We start from the raw sequence: 20,365 nt of genomic DNA, 5'->3' as shown, positions 1-20,365 counted from the left end.
TGAACTCCTGAAGCTCTCCTGCCTCCATTATATCCAGCACAAAAATTACTCCCATCAGTTCAATGAGGACACAGGATCAAAGGGTTAACCCATTCCTTCCCAGGCACTGCCTGGGCTGCTTGCTATGGGTCCACAATCCCTAAGGCCTAGGAGACATATGCTAGGACACGAAGGCTTGGGTTTTCACAGGCAGCATGGATATGACCGCGAATGAGACCTGAGGCCATTGGAAGCTCGGGAGGCCATCTCATCAGATGTCCGTTTCTGCACAGACAGGTTCGGCACCTCACACCTGGTGGGCTGAGCCAGGGTAAGCCAATCTACTAAGCCCTGCCTTATAATCATTGTTGGTTCTGTTTCTCTAGAGAACTCTAAAAACAATAGTGTAGAGAATAGATCTAGTTAACCTCAAAAGAAAAAAAAAATCCATGTCTTCCGTTGCGGGCCCATAAGACATTCTCCGTATTCCAGAAGTGGTGGCACACACCTGTAATCCCAGCACTCGGGAGGGAGAGGCAGGCGGATCTCTGAGTTCAAGGCCAGCCTGGTCTATGGAGCAAGACCAGGACAGCCAGGACTATACAGAGAAACTCTGTCTCCAAAAAAGAAAAAAAGAAAAGAAAAAAAAGAAAAGAAAAGATGTTCTCCCTACCAATTCTTTAACTTTCAAATGTGCAGAGTGTGGTAGACACAGGTCTGGAGTTATCTAAATGTCACCAGTACCCAGACAGGCAATCACAAGACAGGAAGAGAAAGAGCAAAGTGCAGACACACAAGATAAACAACTACACAGAGCAAGCGTCTGAGAAAGCACTGAGAGTTTACCAGCTTCTTGCAAAGGTTAAATGCTTACACAGCCATCAGCTTTTAGTCTTTTCCCAACTAACAACACAAAAAACAGAGTTGGCTCTTCACGGAACGGTGGGCTTCCTTCTCAGCATTGTTAGATCTGACCTGTGGGGCCAGCCGAGTCTATTGAGGGCTGCCTTGTCCAGTTTAAGAGCTGTCATGTTGGCTGGGCATGGTGGTGCATGCCTTTGATCCTAGCACTTGGAAGGCAGAGGTAGGTGGATTGCTGTGAGTTCAAGGCCAGCCTAGTGTACAAAGCAAGTCTAGGACAGCCAAAGCTGACACAAAGAAACTCTGCCTCAAAAAACAGGGGGGGGGGGGGCGGGGGAGGAAGAGGTGTCATGGTGGATCCTGTTGTTACCACCTGGATGCCAGGAAAAATTATCCCACCAACAACAAGACTATCAGAACATCTTCAACCAGTGGCATATGTCCTTGTATGTAAGTTAGTCCCAACTAGGCTTGTTGGTCGCAATGCTGAGCTCTTTCTCACCCTGCAAAGGACTGAACAGCAACACAGAATGTTTGGGGGAGGATTCAGTTTCACTATGAAATAACAGAAATAACTTCCTTCCTTCCCTAATACACCCTCCAGAGCCACCAGCAAGATCAAAGGACTCATGCAGAACTTTCTGCTAGGTTCTCAGCTACATGCAGAAAGAGCAGGGGACACCAGCACTGTGGCTTGGCGTGCAGATCACATGAGCTCATAAGAGTCTACATTCTTGTCCCTAGCAAATTTAAAGCGCTGCTAATTTTAACAGAAAACCTCATCTGGCACCGCTCCAAGCCCAAGGAGCTCATGAAAACCACATTTACTTATTAAGGCTTGCTCTCAGCCCAGCAGGCACGGACATCTCTCTCTCTCTCAAGGCGTAAGGCAGGAGACAGAGTGGCAGGGAGAGCGAGCTGCCTGTGTTCACACGCAAGCTCTGAAACAGAAGCAGAAAGAACAATGCAAAGGTCTTGCTGAAACATGGGAGTGACACTGGAAGCCCTGTGGCCCACTGGGTAAGTCAGTGGCCTCCCCGCACAGACCCTGACACACAGATGCAAGCTCTCAGAGAAGGAGGAGGAGGAAGAGGGCTCTTGCTCTCTGTGGCATGGATCCCAGTCTGTGCTCACACCTCACCAAGCAGAGCAAGAGACGGCAGCCCAGGCGTGGAAATTCACGAGACCTTAACCATCACATTTTCCCAACAGTAAATGTTAAAACTGTCCGAATGGACTAAGAGTTAGAACCATTGTTTGCAAACTGCCCAAATCTAACCAACAAATATCACACAGCCACAGTTGCTGGAAAGCAAATTACAACACAAGGGATCAGGAAATGTTTCCCAAGCAAATGGAGAACACATGAGCAAAGGAATGTAGGCACAGCCATTCCACAAAAGGGACGATGTCTTAGTGAGCCCCCTAGCAGCGGTCAGACACTGAACAGCAAGGATCCCATGTCACCGCTCTGGAGTGGATGGGCTTGAGAGTTGGGGTTGGAGGAGCTTTAGTGGCCATCACAATGGGCATAGCTTTTAAACTGACTGATGCCATCATCTACACATCAACGTATAGACCCCAAACACAGAATTTTACAGAATAGTACTGTAGACCTAGAAGTGTTGTGACAGCTTTTAAGGAATGGGAGTAACAACCTAAATAGGCCAGTGACATAAGAACCCCAGTCTGGAGGATATTACTCCCTCCCTACCCCAGCTTCTAAGGCAATTCCCCTCCGGCCTTGTCACAGGACTAATGGGATTAGAGATGCCATGCGTGTGATCACAGCGGCCTCTACGAGTCTTCTGTGGATGCACATTTGGGTCCTGATGCTACTGGAGCAAGCCCGTACCCCACAAAGCCATCTCCTCAGCCCTCGACTGATCATTAGAAACACAGTACTTTTCCCTTTTTAGATATATTTTACACATTTAAGATAAAATGATTTTCCTTATAGTTCTGCACATAAAGTATATGTTGGTTCCTTCATATACTACATTTCTTAAGCTCCCAAGACCTCAGACGCAGGAGACTGAGAGCAGCTTCAGTGCGCTTCGTTATGGTTATAGTCTTTTAGTCTACATTAACACAGGAGAGAGTGGGTTTCATTGTGGCACTTTCTACATGTTCCTCCTCGTTCATTCCTCTTCTCTCTCTCGTATTCTCCGTCTCCTCTTGCTACCCCCTCCTACCCCCCCCCCCCCGTCTCCCCTATGTCCTCATGTCACAGGCATTTATCACCTTTTCCTTCCATTTTCTACCTCTTTAGATGTCCTTTCCATCACAGTCTTCTTTCTAGTTTCATATAACACACACGTGCACACACACACACAGGAAAGAGAGAGAGGGAGAGGGAGGGAGGGAGGGAGGGAGGGAGAGAGAGAGGGAGAGACAGAGGGAGGGAGAGACGGAGGGAGGGAGGGAGGGAGGGAGGGAGAGAGAGAGAGAGGGAGGGAGGGAGGGAGAGAGAGAGGGAGGGAGGGAGAGAGAGAGGGAGCATGAAATCTAAGATCTGCAGGAGAGCAAATGTGTTTGCCTCAGTCTACTCTTTCACTTACCATGATGATTTCCAGTTGTATCCACTTCCAGGCAAACTCATGGCATAATTTTCATTTCTACACTAATACCCACTTAACCCAGATTCTTTATCATGAAGCTACGACATGAGCAGGCACTAAGGTGTAGAGTCGGCTTCACATTAGTGATGGAAAGCTTTAAAAGGCTGTATGTTTTGGGTTTCTGAGATGGGGTTTCTCTGTTACACAGAGCCCTGGATGTCCTAGACTCTCTTCATAGACCTGGGTGGCCACGAACTCACAGCATTCCTCCCAAGTGCTGGGATCAAAGGTGTGCACCACCACGCCCAGCTAAAAAGGCTGTCTTCCCTTTCCTCCTACTGTTCTTTGAGATCAGCTTGCACAATTAACACCTTCAGGATCATTGGCCCAGTAATCAAGACCAGGAAGTTGATACCAGAGTGACTTTTGTGCTGTCTTATCTCACTTTCCCCCTCACTTCTGGGGCTCAGGCAGAGGAGGCAGCAGGAGAGAGAGAGAGAGAGCTGTGAGCTCAGGGCTGTGAGCCAGTGGGCGGTACACTCTTCAGTTGGAGAAAGCACAAACAGGATGCAAGCACTGACCTCACATATGAAGTAGACTTTGGCCCCCACGTATATTCCTGTGCGCACCACAGCACGGACAGCAGCGTTCATGCCTGTGGAAGGAACAGAAGCAGCTGTCAGTGGAGAGCTCGAGGCTAGCTCGCCAAGGCCTGGGTAAACTGCGCGGTTACCTGCACTTGCTTCCTTATGCCCTGGGAACTCAACACATACCTCGAGGATTAGTATAGTGAGTACAAGCCATTGCAAACCGGGGCACTCAGCATACCGACGTTCATATAAAGGTGGGGTTCACATTATAAAAGAACATGGAATATTTTTAGGTCGGAATATCAGCCTCCTTAGCCTGCTGAGGGCTCACATGGAAGACTTGCGCTCCGCACTACAAAATGGTGGGCAGCTCCCGGCAATCACCAAAGAAAATAGAGGGCAGGTGCTGAAGGCCAAAGTCAAAGAAATTAACAGGGATGGGGGCAATGGGTCTTTCGCTTGAGAAGAAGTTGCATAATCATTTCGTCCCTAGCTATCAGTGTGATTAAAAATAGGCAATGATTTTAACCACAAAACAAATGGTGCCCTTTTTATTAGAAGAGAAAGTAAAACAAGCCAGGTCCCTCATCTTAGCTCGAGGTCTAAGGCCCAGCTGAAGAGAAAGGACAAAACATAGGATGGGGCCCAGAAAGACATGGCCCTCAGCCTCAGAGAGAGGAGTGACTGCATTTTCAGCCAAGCACCAACTCCCAGGCTACCATTCTCTCCCAGTCGCTAATCTTGTATCTTGAAATTTTGGAAAACAAATATCACAAGTAGACACGCTGCGACTCAGAAGGGTGACGAACTGGCAGTTTTAAGTACACGGGTAAAATGGGAGCGTGCTGAGGAAGCAGGGGACCTGAGGTCTGGTCCCTGCCGCCCTTGTAAAAAGCCAACCACCAAAGTGTGTGTGCCTGCATTCCTGAAGAGGCGAAGAGGCAAGGCTTGCTGAAACTTGGGGCTAGCTATTCTGTCCAAGTCAGTAGATTCAGTAACAGACCCTGTCTCAAAAAGTAAACGTATATGTAAAAAAAGAAAAAAAATGGGAAAAAATTTAAAAGATCATTTAAAAAATAATAAGGTGAAGAGAAATTACGGAACACACTAGACCTCTGGCCTCCACAGAATGGATGCATGCCCACACATTTTCACTTCTGCAAGTCACTTAGTAATACACACATGCTTTATCGTGTAAACCCACAGTCTCAATCCCAATGTCTATTGAAATCATATTTTGGAAGCTTAAGACTTATTAATTCCAGCAGTCCTCTTTGGCATGTTAAAATCCTTCAGCCACGGAAGCACCCAGCCCTTAGAATACTTGGTAAGGCACTCGACGGCTGCGTCCTGGAGTCTCATCCTGGAGTCTCACCCTCGCTCTTGGACTCAACAATATGTGTGAGGAGTTTTCTGCCAGGACAAAGATACGGGTTTTTTGTTTGTTTGTTTTTGCTAAGGCGTACATGCATGTGCAAGCTCCTCCTCTGCAAGGGCTCATGGGAAGGAAACTCAAACTGGGGTGGGGGGAGGGGAGACTCCTGCCCACACTCCAAGGATTTTCCTGCCATTTGATGACAGCGAGACGACCCTGTGACATCTGCAGGACCTTGAGCACGACCCGCACCCGCACCCACGCTTCCGCATCCGTTCTTTAACTTCAGTCTCCGTCTTTCCCTGGCAAACAAAGCTGCCGGCCCCTGTTTTTACAGCGTCACGCTAATGACTCAGGCATCACGACCACATCAGGCTGAGCTGTGGTGGCCCTTGAATTCTACCTGCAGAGATAAAAGCAGCACTTGAAGGGTCCTGCGGAATGGCTGTGGTTCTGGGGCTTTCCGTTCCAGGTGTAATTGCCTACGGACCGCTAGTGTACAAACCCTAGAAATGGGTGGCTCAGTGCCCCCAGGGGATGATGCCCTGGACCCTTTTGCTCCTCTCCGAAGATCTCATTTCCACAAGATTTTTCACAGAAACCGGATTACATGAAGGTTTGAAAAACCTGGGTGCGGAAAAGAGGCAGAAGGGCGTGAGACTGCTGAAAACTGAGAGCGATAAGAAAAGGAGAAAGTGCCGGGCATGGTGGCTCACGCCTTTAATCCCAGCACCTTGGAGGCAGAGACAGGTGCATCTCTGAGTTCGAGGCCAGCCTGGTCTACAAAGCGAGTCCAGGACAGTCTGGGCTACAGAGAGAAACCCTGTCTCGAAAAACAAAAGAAAGAAAGAAAGAAAGGAAGGAAGGAAGGAAGAGGAGAAAGCTGGGAGTGAGAGGGGAAGGTGACCCGAATCCCAGGGAAGCCTTAGGAAGTCGTAGAAAGCAGGGGCCCTGAAGGCTATGGCTAGCGGGGTGGGGGGCAGGGGGGGGTATCAAAATTAATCAAATGTGATTTAACCTTCTCTTCTGCTTTAACATAAGACGCTTCCCAATCACTCAGAACCATCAAGGGCGAGTTTCTGAAGAATGCCTACCAGGGCCAGGCTCTACCTAACTGCTGCGGAGGTCTCAGGCCGGGCTTCTGACAGAATGCAGTCAGACAGAGGGCCACATTAAAGCGGTTCCCTTAGGTGCAAAGTAGACTGAGATGAACCCCAGGAAGGTTCTGGAAGTGGTGGACAGGGATCAAGGAGCAAAGAAAGAAACCAATATGTAGACATGTATCCTTACAGTTTGGGTTTTACAGTCTCCTGGGTGAACATCTGTGTTTAGTCATTTGGCTTGGGGCTGTCCTTGTCCTCGGCCACCTAGTCATTTGGGACAAAGAGCGGATTCAAGAGTGTCTACTCACACTCGGCCTACTGTTTTTCGGAGAACAGTTACAGCATAGTGTTCGTTCACTCGTGTATTTAGGTTTTATAGTCTGGGAATAAAAACAACCTTCCTGGGTGTTTTCATGGGGAAAATGCCATCTTCCTACAACACAACAATCTTAGTGTTTGGAAAGAAATCTAAATCCCAGCCCGTCCTCCCAGAAGGTCTGGGACCTTCTTGGAAGGAATGAAGATAATCTAAGGAGACATCGGTGTCCCTCCCTTGTCTATCAGACTATTGAGACAATGGACCCCACCCCACCCATCCCCAGCCCCCAAACCCCCACCCTGCAGGAATTGGGATTTCCCCTAGAATCTCATGCAGAAGGAAAAAGGCTGGTGTGTGGTGTCAGCCAGAGTGCAGCTTTCTCTCGGAAAAGAGATGCACATGGTTCTGCTAAGTTGTCAGAACACATTGCAGACAGCTGGGTGCGGTGGCGCATAGCTTTAATTCCAACACCTGGGAGACAGAGATAGGCAGATTACTGTGAGTTCAAAGCCAGTCTAGTTTACAAAACCAGTTCCAGGGCAGCCAGGGCTGTTATACAGAGAAACTCATCTCTGGAAAAACCTAAGGGGGGGGGGGGGAAGAAAACTCCTTGCAGGACAGGCTGTAGCCTAAACAGTGATTAAGTCACCAATGGGCATGACCGGATGGTCACTCTAGGCTGGGTTGTTTTAGGCGTGCATACTTCTTGTCTTCAACTTAACCCTAAACCTGAAAGGTTTCAGGACCTGAAAGATAGACTTGGGGTTGGATGGGGGGGGGGGGGGGTCAATAAACCTCTTTGTTTCTCTTCTCAGCGGTGACCACTCTGAATAAATCTCTTTCTGCTTTTCACTGTTAGTCTGTTTAACTGTCATACTGAGGGCTGGTGGTAGTTCATTAGGCCTGCCAGAGCCAGACACTACTGCCCCTGACAACTCAGTAATAGGTAGAATCTTCTCACAGAAGGACAAGCAAATAAACACGGAGACAACAGTGGTGCTGTTAGGTAGGATGTGTGACTGAACACAGGTGCAACGGGCAGGGCAGGCAGTTCAAACAGCTTCTCCCTCAAGGACAGCGGAGGTAATAGTGGCAAACTCACTCTTACCTTGAGGCCAGAGTCGTTTCATTCAAAGGCCATGGAAAAAAACCTTAGGTTCATCTTTACTGGCAGGCCACTGGAGGAGAACCTCCCCCCACTGCAAAGGCTTCCTTTGAAATTCTGCTCTAATAACACTTAAAACTCTGTCTGAGTCATAGCCATGCGGGGTTGGTGCATGCCTTTAATCCCAGCACTCGGAAGGCAGAGGCAGGAGGATCTCTGTGAGTTCAAGGCCAGCATGGTCTACAAAATGACTCCAGGACAGCCAAGGTTACACAGAGAAACCCTGTCTCAAAAAAACAAAAACAAACAAAAAATAAACCTCTGGGTCATATGAAAGGCACTGTTTGAGATGAAAGGGCTAATTACCCTCATTTGACCACTGCACATGCTCTACAGGTGCCTAGTTACAACCCTATGCCCTGTAAAGTAGTACAAATATTAAATACCAATTAATTACCTTAATTAAGGACAAGAAAAACATTCTGCCTAATAAAATCCTATTATAATTTTGGCTCATCCTTTCACATCTTTGTGATCTAATCTCCTCACCTTGTCAGCACATTTCTTTTTTTTTGTTTTGTTTTGTTTTGTTTTTCTGAGACAGGGTTTCTCTGTGTAGCCTTGACTGTCCTGGACTCACTCTGTAGACCAGGCTGGTCTCGAACTCACAGAGATCTGCCTGCCCCTGCCGCCCTACTGCTGGGATTAGAGGCGTGTGCCACCGTACCTGGCTGATGGCACATTTCTATCTCACAGTACTTACAGTCTCTCACTTACTGATTTCCATATTTAAGTTTCTTCTGGAAAAAGAAAGTCAGGTGGACCAAGGGGACTACTAGTTTGTCAAAGAAATGAATGTGAGGAGCTGGAGGTGACACAGGAGTTAAGAGGAAATGTGACTCTCCCAGGAGACCTGAGTTGGGGTCCCAGCCTCCATCTAGTGTGGCCCTCAGCCGCCCCCAGCTCCGGGGATTCCTCACCCTCTTCTGGCCTCTGCAGCAAACCACATACATGCGGCATACACACACACACACACACACACACACACACACACACACACACACACATACACACACACACACAGGAAGGCCTTCTTTAAAGATGAACATAATAAAACATGCTCTGTGTTATTCTTGCAGCTACAGTTTGCTCATTAAGCTCTATCTCTAAATGATGCTGATATGAAGGGACAGAACCCAGGAGAAGCCTGACTCCCTCTGAGTTATCAAGCTGGGAGCCACCCTGGCCACAGGTCCAAGGGTCAGCACCAGAGAGCTCAGATTAGTCCGTAAGGATGCCGTCATGTGTCCAACCATCACATGCAGCCGTCATATATGTGGATGGAGTCTTCTCTTTGCCAGAGGCTGTCAGGAAACTGCACTGACATAACGGAGGCGAGATCCTGCCCCTCTGGAGCTTAGGACAAAGAGCGCAAGCGCACCAGTCATGCCCGCCAACAGGATCTGCGAGTGCAGCTCAGTTGCTAGAGGACAAGCTGGGAGCCCTGGCTTTGGCCCGTCACAGGAGTAAATAGACAAATGAGGGCCTGTTCTTAAAGAACGGACACCACAGCACAGAACCGCAAACCCAGCACTGGGAGGGGAAGCCCATGAGAAAAGGCCGAGTCCGAGGGCTTGTGGGTCAGCCAGTCTAGCTGAAACAGGGAGACTCCAGGGTCATATCATAATAAGAGCGTTTTATAAAACAGAACGGAAAAGTGATTGGGAAAGATCTGATGTCCACCACTGTCCTCCATAGGTTTCCACACAAGTGAGAGCACCCACACATGTATGCATCACACAGACACACACAACGACACACAGAAACACACACAGAAACACACACACACACACACACACACACACTCCAAATGAATAAATTATTTATAAATGCATTTAGAGTTACTAAAAAGGCATAACTGCTAAGGAGATAAATGAGAAACAGAGTGGCCCAGGAGACTAGGCGCCTGGGGATTCAGAAAGCATTATCGTGGCTAGCCAAGAGCTTCCCTGAAGAGCAGAGTTTGAGAGAGAAACTAAAGTGGAAGAAGTCAGCCCAACCGTTAGCCGGAAAATGCTGCAGGCCCTGAGGCCAGAGAGTTCAGGGAATGAGAGGTGTCCCAGGTTCACAGCAAACACTGAGACCACCGCGGATTCATCCCTGCTTATTATACTCACAGCTTCCGTACAAGCGTGTGGAGTCCTTTTAAAAAATAATTATTTTTCAATTATATATATATAATTATATACACACACACACACACACACACACACACACACATATATGTATATTCCTTTGATAAAAGTTCCTCCCCCATTATACTCTCTTATCCTCCTACTTGGCCTGTCTTTGTATATTTATGTGTGTGATCTGACAAATGCAATTACAGGTCTCTGCATGAACATGGGGGGATGGGTATTTGCTTGAATAAGGTCAAAGGATCAGTGGCTGTATCACTAAGGATACGATCTCCCCCTCTCCTGCACAGCTATTACCCAGAACTCCTGACAGAGTTGGGGGGTCCATCAGTGATGGAGTGCTGATGGGCCCACCCTCGTGTGCAGTTCGACCTGATGCCGTGAGGACATGTACAGCAGCCATATCATGACTGTCAGAGAGCAGTTTACACCACTCTTTCCCACTCTCCAGTTTGTACATTCTCCTCACCCTCCCATTTTAGGTAGAACCCTTTATCCTTTAAATGTAGGCGATGCCACACCATTGTGGCTCTCTGACCACACTGTCCATCAGGCAAGCCTCTGGCCACATGTGTCTTGCCTGAATTTAAAAATGCCATTTTGGTACTACATACAGATTCCAGTCTTAATGTGGAAAGCATCAATAACCAATGCAGTAACATTGTAAAATACTGAATTACACACATACACACACACACACACACACACAGAGAGAGAGAGAGAGAGAGAGAGAGAGAGAGAGAGAGAGAGAGAGAGAGAGAGAGAATTTCACTTCAGCTCTGTTACTTTCATTAATGTGGCTGCTATGTCACTTATAATCACCTATAAAATACCCGCTACCAATGCAAACCTTATTCTTAATGGACGGAGATGCTCTTGAGTCACTATGTGTCAAGTATTGTACATAGCTCACCACATAAATTGGTCCCTAAACACTGGTGAATGTGCTATATCAGGAGATGATAAGACTACTTCCTGTATTTTTTTCACTGATTTCTCCTTTTTTTTCTTTTTACTCCCTCTTTACTTGTTTCTATTCTAAGCACCACTGAAAAGAATGCATTCTCACCAGACTTCTTATACCTACATTTTTCATATAAAGTCTTTGTTTCATCAGAAAAGTTGTGCCCCGCCCCCACCTACTCAAAAGTCTCTTCCTTCCTGTCGGCCACACGCCCCGCCCCACCTCCACAAGCCTCCATCTGTGACCTGCTGCTGTTTCCTCTGAGTCACTAAACTCCAGTTCCCTGCCTCTCCATTCCACAAAGTAACCTTTACCAGGGGCAGTCAGTAACCTCAGCACAGCTTCTCAGTTCACACAAGGTAAACCCAAAGTCTACTCATGGCCTGTGCTGGCTAGGACCTCACCGAAGACCACTTCTTCCTAACAGTTCTGGTTCCCTGGCCTTGGGCTACTTCCTGCTAGTGGCTCACTCCAGGTTCTGAAGGCCTCTAAAAAAGTAGCAGCTGGGCGTGGTGGCACACGCCTTTAATCCCAGCACTCAGGGTGCTAGAGGCAAATGGATCGCTATGAATTCAAGGCCAACCTGGCTTACAAAGTCCAGAACAGCCAAGGTTACAAAGGAAACCTTGTCTCGAGGGGGGAAAAAAAGCAAAAAACAAAGTAGCTCACCCCCCTCCCCACTCCTGGCACAGGATCTGCCTTCGTATTGTCCAGCAGCCACCGTCCTGTGACTAGTGTCATAGCAGTGGTATCAGGAGGGCTCCGTGCTTCTACCTACGGTTCCACACATTCCAGAAACTGCTCCTGGGTGGGATGGTCACACAAGAGCACTAAACAATCTGAATAACAGTAATCCAGATTTGAAAAAATTGAGACGGAATGTCTGCTTGGGACAACACACCCAACCCCTATCAATGGTTTCTATTTTGTTTTGGTTTTCTTTTTTTTTTTTTTTTTTTTTTGGTTTTTCGAGACAGGGTTTCTCTGTGTAGTCTTGGCTGTCCTAGACTCGCTTTGCAGTCCAGGCTGGCCTTGAACTCACAGTGATCCGCTTATCTCTGCCTCCCGAGTGCTGGGATTAAAGGCGTGCGCCACCACGCCCGGCCCTTTGTTTTGGTTTTCGAGACAGCCTTGGCTGTCCTGGACTCACTCTGTGGACCAGGCTGGCCTCTAGGTTGTTCTGCCTGCCTCTGCCTTCTAAGTGCTGGGATTAAAGGTCTGCACCACCACACCTGACGTTCAGAGGTTTCTAACCAGAAAACCTCTAGCAGGGTCCTATTTTTAGAGAATGGACACTATCTTATGGAATCCTCCGGTCAAGATGCTCTTCATGCTTAGAAAACAGTAACATTAAAAAAAGAAAGGGGCCCAGGGGTTCCACTCAAACTAAGGCACCAGCCAAGGACAATACAGGCGGTAAACTTTAAACCCCTACCCAGATCTAGCCAATGGACAGAACATTCTCCACAGTTGAGTGGAGAGTGGGGTATGACTTTTACATGAGCTCTGGTGCCCCATATTTGACCATGTCCCCTGGAGGGGGAGACCTGGTGGCACTCAGAGGAAGGATAGCAGGATACCAAGAAGAGACTTGATACCCTATGAACATATACAGGGGGAGGAGGTCTCCCTCAGGAACAGTCAGTCATAGGGGAGGGGAATAAAGGGAAAATGGGAGGGAGGGAAGAATGGGAGGATACAAGGGATGGGATAACCATTGAGATGTAACAAGAATAAATGAATAAAAAAATTTTTTTAAAAAGAAAGGATAGAAAAGAAAATAGTAACATAAAGCAACTGGGTTAACTTATTAGGGAAGCCGCCTGGGTGCCTGGGTTGCAAACAATCACACTATTGATTGCTGTATCTTGTGTGATTCATAGCCCACCCAGGGAATGGGAGGAATATTAGGGAACTCTGAGTGTGCATTCCCAGCTTCTCACACACCTGCCCGATCAGCCTATGCATCTGCACAGCATCTTTCTGACAGCATAAGCACACTGAGAATGGACAAGGTAGCAAAGGGGCCCTCCTGGGGCAGACAATCCAGTCTTTCCTCTTCGACACCGTATCCTACTTTTACCTGAAGATATTAGGTGATAAGGGGCTGGGGGCTACAGGGTAGAGGTGGGGAAAAGGAAACAGAGAAAGGCAGAGATGGGGTTCGCCTTGAAAATGAGAAAGGAAGCCCTGTTGTCAATTCTGGGACAGAATACAGGGCCTATAAATAAGTCGGAGTCTAGGGAGACTGCTCTGCTATGTTTTAAAGCTTCATTCATCGTGACAAGTACAATTACTGTAATTCCAAACAAAATACAAGGTGGCAAAGCCCTACAAATGGAGAGGTTGTGTGTGACGAGGAGCCCCACCCCCATAGAGGGACGTGGTAACAAGTAGATACAAGAGTAGTTAGTGGAAGATTGTTGAATGAAGAGTGTAACTCAGAAAGAGACTCTGCTGTTTGCTGAACACACCCCTGAGCACTCTGCCTAACACAATCAGGTAGCCACTGTGGTGGTTAACGCACTTTTGTATCCTGACATCCGTCTTCAACATGTGTCAACCTTATGTTCTTCAGAGCTCCAATTCAGATGGCTTCTGACAGCAAACCAATAGGTCAAAACTTAAAATAGCTCCAGGCTCCCCGGATAAAAGGCTTCTTCATCATAAACAAAAGCTTACCAGTTCACTGTAGCCAGAGGAAGACATGCCTGCGGATTTTTTTTTTTTTTATCTCATTTGCTTACTTATTCTGAAAGGGCAACAAAATATCTAGCCTCCAAGAGTCATAGGAATAGGCGCCACATAAAAATCTGTAAACCTTGGCTGGGCTGCTGTGGCCCCTCGGGAGGAAGAGGCAGGTGGGTCCCTGAGTTCCAGCACAGCTGGGTCTACAGAGCAAGTTCCTAGACAGCCAGGGCTACATGGAAAAACCCTGTCTGGGGAGATGGAGGGGGATCCTGTGCTGCTCTGGGCAGTGGTGGCTCATGCCTTTAAATCTCAGCACTGAGGAGGTAGATAGGGGCAGGTGGATCTCTGAGTTCAAGGCCAGCCTGGTCTAGAGAGTGAGTTCCAGGCCAGCCAAGGCTACACAGAGAAACCCTGTCTCAAAAGAAGAGCATAGAAAATGATGCTCCCAGCCTTAGGGAGCATCCCTACAAGTGCCAAATCCTGGGTTTGAGCCCCAGCACCAGAAAATAAACAAACACTATGCTGTCACAGAAAGCTCGTATTCTGTGATAAGACTTGCCCTCTATTTTTGCTCAAATAATTATATTTTAACCTGAAAAGAGAGCAGACAGGCAGACTCTTAGGATAATCAGCACATGTGTTTGCATGTATTGCACTCATGCGTGCATGCACACACACACCTCCACGCACACAGAGTTGTGTATCATCACATGTCTATTGGTCAGAACAAGCTTTTACATACACTAGTGTCTCCTCCAAGCACAGTCACAGGTAATGAAAGGGCCTAGTCAGGGCTCTCACATTCAGATGTTCAATGATTGTAGACTTGCTTTGATAAATTCTGGGAAATGATTTCAAGACCTTTTCAGAAACCAATTCAAGGAGTCTCAGGTCCATCTGCAAAAATGACAGAAGTTGCTGCATGGTAGTAGCAGTGCACCCCTTTAGTCCCAGCACCCAGGAGGCAGAAGCACCCAGATAGATCTCCGTGAGTTTCAGGGTAGCAAGTACCAGGACAGCCAGGGCTACACAAAGAAACCTTGTCTTGCAAAAACAAAACAAACAAAAATGCTATTAGTTTTTGTACAACCTAGCACATCCTCCCATATGCCTCAAAGCATCTCTGAGTTATGTATCACAGCCAGTACAGTGCAAATGGCACGCGAATGGTTATACTGTACTGGTTAGGGGGTAAAGACAGTGAAACACGATCACAGATATTTTAGTACACGCTACATTTAGAAACATATATTCAACCCAGGCCTGACAGCATTTGAAAAAGTGAAACCTACACGCACGGAGGGCAGAGGGAATGTACATAACAGAGGAACCAACTCAGCACTCGGGGCAAGTCTGTGGGCACCTCCAGCTTCTGAGTTCTTTAGAATTATTAGTGGTTGGTACCTATTGCTCAAGGGCTGAAGGAGTCCTTTTGAATAGTGAGAGTTTAATTCACCTAAGACAATACAAATCTACTCCCACTAGTGGATTCCAGGTCTGAGACAGTCAACAAGTATGACGCTTGCTGCCTGCCATGCCGGATGCTGTGACGCTAGCCTGCACTGAGAAGCCGACTGTCAATGGTGGTCCACTGCATCTGTGTCTAGTCTATGGCCAGAGGCTCTGGTTCTGACTTGCAGGTCTTGGGAACTTCAGGAAATCCAGCTCATGCATCAGCTGGGGGTAACTTGGCACCCAGACTCTCAGCCTACCTCGGAATAAGCAGTCTTTGTTGCTCTCCACAGAGCCTGGAGAGAGTCACACAGAGTCTAAGTAGGTGTTTTGTAAATATTGTGTTAATGTTGATATTTCCATAAACAATAAGGCAACCCAACCAAGCTCACCCAAAGCATGTACCGTGGGTTCTGACTAATATGAATGCCACCATACACCAGACCTACAGAGGACACAATGTAAGTTTTTTTTTTCTTTTTTCTTTTTTCCTTTTTTGGTTTTCCGAGACAGAGTCTCTTTCTGTTAGCCTTGGTAGCCTTGGCTGTCCTGGAGCTGCTTTGTAGACCAGGCTGGCGTTGAACTCAGAGATCCACCTGCCTCTGCCTCCTGAGTGCTGGGATATGCCTTAAAAGCCTGCGCCACCATTGTCTTAATTATCTGTGAGTAGGGAGGTTAAAGCGTGCTAAGCGCACATGTGGAAGTCAGAAGACAATTTGCAGGAGTCAGTTCTCTCCTTCCACCACGTGGGACCCTGGGATTGAACTCTGGTCATCAGGCTTGGCAACAGGCACATCTACCCCCTGAGCTGTCTCATCAGTCTGCCACACCCTGTCGAAAATCCTTCATCATTTTGTATGGGATGTGATATTGCCTGAATGTGGGTAGTTAAGTCATGGCAAACCTGCCTATCTAGTAATGTGGAGATCCTTGTAGGCTAATGTAAAATTAACGGTGAAATTTCAGTTTTATTTTATAATAACACAATATAAATTCCTTTGGAAGAAGAAAGCCTTCTGTTGCTTTTGTATTGAGTATTAGGCTACATGATTTTAGCCACTTCACTGCTGTTATTATATATTTTTTTTAAAGGGTATTTATCTGTTGTGCTAACAAAGCTACCAAAAGAGCCTCTGAAGGTATACTTTTAGGAAAGCTGGGCTCCACTCATTTTGAGCAATAACTTAACCAGTCTCACCTAGAGAAATCCCATGAAAATATGGTTCAGAGCCGGGCATGGTGGCGCACGCCTTTAATCCCAGCACCTGGGAGGCAGAGGCAGGCGGATTGCTGTGAGTTCGATGCCAGCCTGTTCTACAAAGCGAGTCCAGGACAGCCAAGGCTACACAGAGAGACCCTGTCTCGAAAAACAAACAAACAAACAAACAAACAAACAAAAAAAGAAAATATGGTTCAGTTAAAAGAGTTGGAGGGTCATTTAAAGCTGCTCCCACTGGGTGTGAGCCTCGAGGCCTTCCTAAGTTACTTATCTCTAAGTCTTTCTCTCCACCTCCAAAATGAAGAAGTCTGTACCGTCGAGCCATGCAATTAAGCACAGAGATAAGAACTGTAAGATTTTTAGCATATAAGATATGTAGAGTATGTACTGTGGCCATTTCACCATGAAAAATTATACTCTCATCCTATCAGTATAAGATTTGAATTTGAAGCTGGACGTGGTGGCACACACCTTTAATCTCAGCACTCGGAAGGCAGAGGGGCAGGCGAGTCGCTGTGAGTTCCAGGCCAGCCTGGTATACAAAGCCAGTCCAGGACAGCCAAGGCTACACAGAGAGACCCTATTTCAAAAAAACAAACAAAACAACAACAACAACAAAAACAAACAAACAACCCCCCCCCCCAGCTATAAGGCAAAGTGCTGAAAGAGTTACCAACCATCCATCTGAGCCAGGCATGGTGGCACACGTCTTTAATCCCAGCACTCTGGGGAGGCAGAGGAAGGTGGATCACTGTAAGTTCGAGGCCATCCTGGTCTACAAAGCAACTCCAGGACAGCCAAGGCTAACACAGAGAAATCTTGTCTTGAAAAAACAAAACAAACAAGCAAACAAAACCCAACCGTCTGTCCATCCATCTGTCCCAGGAATAGCACTGCTAAATCCAGGCCCTCTCACCTATATTGAGAGAATACACCCCCTCAAACAGGCCCAATAGTGTATCACAACACAGCATGACTGCTTATGCAACCTGTAAGAAAAACCAGGCAGAGCACACACACAACTGGCCCCGACTTGCTTCCCAAGGTGTGACAAGACACAGCGGACAACTGCACTTGTCACACTGAGAGCAACCTTTACTATACTACACTATACTAACCCAGTGATGTGCGAATGTAATTTGGATTCTCAATGTATCGTTTTCCACTGAAGAGATGCCAAATGGATTTAGAATCCAAATTCTCCAGTTCTTACCTGTGGGAGATCCAAAAATATGCAGAAAACCGGAGTTTCTCCCAAATCCCCTAGAATTTCAAATAGCTGCACACAGGCTAAATATTTCAAGAACATTTTTGGGTAGGGATTTAAAAATGATAAGCCATCAATACTGGTTTTCTTTCTTTCTTTCTTTCTTTCTTTCTTTCTTTCTTTCTTTCTTTCTTTCTTTCTTTCTTTTTTTGGTTTTGTTTTGTTTTTCGAGACAGGGTTTCTATGAGTAGCACTGGCTGTCCTGGACTCGCTTTGTAGTCCAGTCTGTGCCCGAACTTACAGAGATCTGCCTGCCTCTGCCTCCCAAGTGCTGGGACTAAAAGCGTGGGCCACTGCTGCCCAGTCAATATTGGTTTTCAAAATAAAACCTTTATCACCTAAGCTTGCAGCTCTAGTAGCCATAAGCCTCTTCCAGTATGTAGTGGCTGCCCAGGATTCAAAAAGCTCCCTTCTTTGCTTAAGCGGCTTCTGTGTAAGGATACAAGCACTTTGGAAGCCCTCCCACTGATGTGAAACCAGCGGGTGTGTCCAAGTGCAGATTCTTGGCTGCCTGGTAGATGAATATTTTCAGGCACTATTTGACTAACTCCGGTGCTGTTATCTCACGTTTCACTCGACTGTTTTTCCAACCTTCGCTGAATCACGGCGTTTTGTCTCTGGGAAATCAGCCCTCCAGGAGAAAACATTTATACAGAGGATCTCCTTACTAAAATACTAGTATTACTGCAACCCAGCTTTCTGAGGAAGGTGAGCCTAGTGCGGAGCCTAGAGTGACTGATGTTGCCATTGGCACCTTTAAGATAATGGGAAGGAGAGCACTAGGGACCCCTCACTGGGCAGACCCAGCTTCCGGTGTCTGTGAGCCTGAGGCTCAGCGCCTCGGAAGCTGCACTCATGTGAGCCGGTGTGGAAAACCTAAGAGTACACCGGAGGCGACGGGCCCGGCATCACGTAGGCTCCCACGTTGGGCGGGGCGGTGCCCTAAGCAGCTCCCCAACCTGCCGCACTGGCGCCGGCCCCGCCCTGCTCAAGGGCGAAGAGAAGGTCATCCGTACGGTGGGCGGAAGGCGCGGATACCACACCGGGCGCCAACCCTAAGCATCCCCTCTGGTGCTGGCTTAGAACGAGGGAAAATAAAACATGACATCGGGACACATCTAGGGCAGAGGGAAGAACTGAAAAGCAAAAGCAAAACCCAGCTCAGGCAACTGTCTGAAGGCTGCCCAAACCTCAAGACTTGGAGGGCATATACGTAATGGAAATGTAGGGATAGCTTCTAGTAGGTGTCTCCATAAACTAATTTGTATGAACTTGGAAAAACCTACAATTTGGGAACTCCAGCACCCCCACGTGTACCCAGGGCCAGAGTCTGAGGGCATGATACAGTCACCCCCATCGCGTTTACATTTTAAATATTATCTTAGTTTATCAAATCTAAGCGTCCTGGAATCGAGTCCCTTCGGCTCTGAAATCAATGCCATCATTGGGAGAAAAGGGAAGCCTGGAGCCGGTGCCCGAGTGAGTACTGGTGACGTCTGGGAGTCTCCGCTTCCTGGTCTTTCCCGTCCTGTGGAGGCTGGCCCGGAGGGCCTAGCGACCCATTTTAGTTTTCAGTTTTGTCACAAGAAGGAAGGCAACCGGGGATCTCCCCGGTGGAAACACGAGGCGCAGCCTGGCAGCAACGGCCACACCAGGAAGGACCCCTGCGCGCCCCCAGCTGCGCATCCCGCAGTGCAGCAGCCAGGGCTCCGCCTGCGCCGCGCGGGGAGGCGGGACTGGGCAAGAAGCGTTGCGCGGCCCCCCGCTGTTTTTTCTATGATGCCCAGGAATTAGGGCGGAGCGGGTGCTATGGCATCAGAATTGTCTCCCTGTACCTAATTTCAGGAAAAGAACGCCTGGCTCTATCATATGACTCAGACACTAGACGACCCCATTGGCTAGCTTAATTAATAAACCTGGAAATGGAAAACTGATTCATCTTGCCAATGAAGGATCGTACAATCATACCCCTCATCCTCTGCATCTCACCCAGCAATGGGGCTCCACCCTCTAAGGTCCCTCCTCAGGCACCCTAATAGTTCCTAGCTTAGGGCTCTTCCTGCTCCTGGGCCACCAGTTCGCCTCGGCCCACAATCTGTCATTTTCACCATGCCCTTTCCTCATCCTTTCTCCTAGATCCACCTCACCCAACTTTCTTCCCCACCTGCCTCTGCAGCCCTCTCGGGCCACCCTCCCCTCTAGCTCTGGCCTGGAAGGCAGGCAAGAGAGCCAGTAGGCGCGCACCTTGGGCATCCCCGCCGCTGGTCAGGACACCGATGGCTTTGCCATCCCCAGGGAGGTGCTCCAGGTACTTCGGTAAGGAGACACTGGACCCGGAGGAGTCCTCGTCGCCCATGGCGAAATCAAGAGACGCCGGACTGATCCTGGGCTCGGCAAGCAATGAAGACCTGGCCCACGCGCGCTAGCCTAGGAACCGCTGCTCCGCCTGCACCCGCAGGATCCGCCCACGCCCCGTCTGTGCACCAATCGGGTGTGGCGGTGGGCGGGCCTCATGTAAGGGCGGGGCCTGTTGGTTCTACGACTTCTTCACGCTGCAGGATGGGCGCAGAAGATAGGGTGGAACCGCGTAGTGTTTAGGGATGCAGCGCAGTGGGCCCACAGAAGTGGAGTCGGGTGTATGGTACCATCTCAAGTCGGGCGCGGCGGGGGGGGGGGGCGGC

The 20,365-nt window shown here is 48.1% G+C and overlaps 1 protein-coding gene across 4 annotated transcripts in view; it reads right to left on the bottom strand.

Annotated features, from left to right (window-relative positions):
* Positions 1-20,136, bottom strand: part of PFKP (phosphofructokinase, platelet) — a 66,552-nt gene extending 46,416 nt beyond the window's left edge. For 2 of the 4 annotated variants that reach the window (XM_084781618.1, XM_084781616.1), the window contains exons 1-2: positions 19,929-20,136; positions 3,983-4,056 (exon numbers count right to left, since the gene is read on the bottom strand). In XM_084781618.1, coding sequence (XP_084637744.1) covers positions 3,983-4,056; positions 19,929-20,040 — 186 coding nt within the window. In that variant the 5' untranslated portion in view covers positions 20,041-20,136. Of the gene's footprint in view, positions 1-3,401; positions 3,422-3,982; positions 4,057-19,928 lie in introns of those variants that run through there. The other 2 variants (XM_084781615.1, XM_084781617.1) reach the window with 2 other exon arrangements.
* Positions 20,137-20,365: the final 229 nt, after the last annotated feature.

The sequence above is a fragment of the Acomys minous genome, assembly GCF_964271855.1.
Source record: "Acomys minous genome assembly, chromosome: 5".
Classification (NCBI taxonomy): Eukaryota; Metazoa; Chordata; class Mammalia; order Rodentia; family Muridae; genus Acomys; species Acomys minous.
Note: the sequence above shows the minus strand (reverse complement) of the source record. Positions and strands in the feature narration are given on the sequence as shown.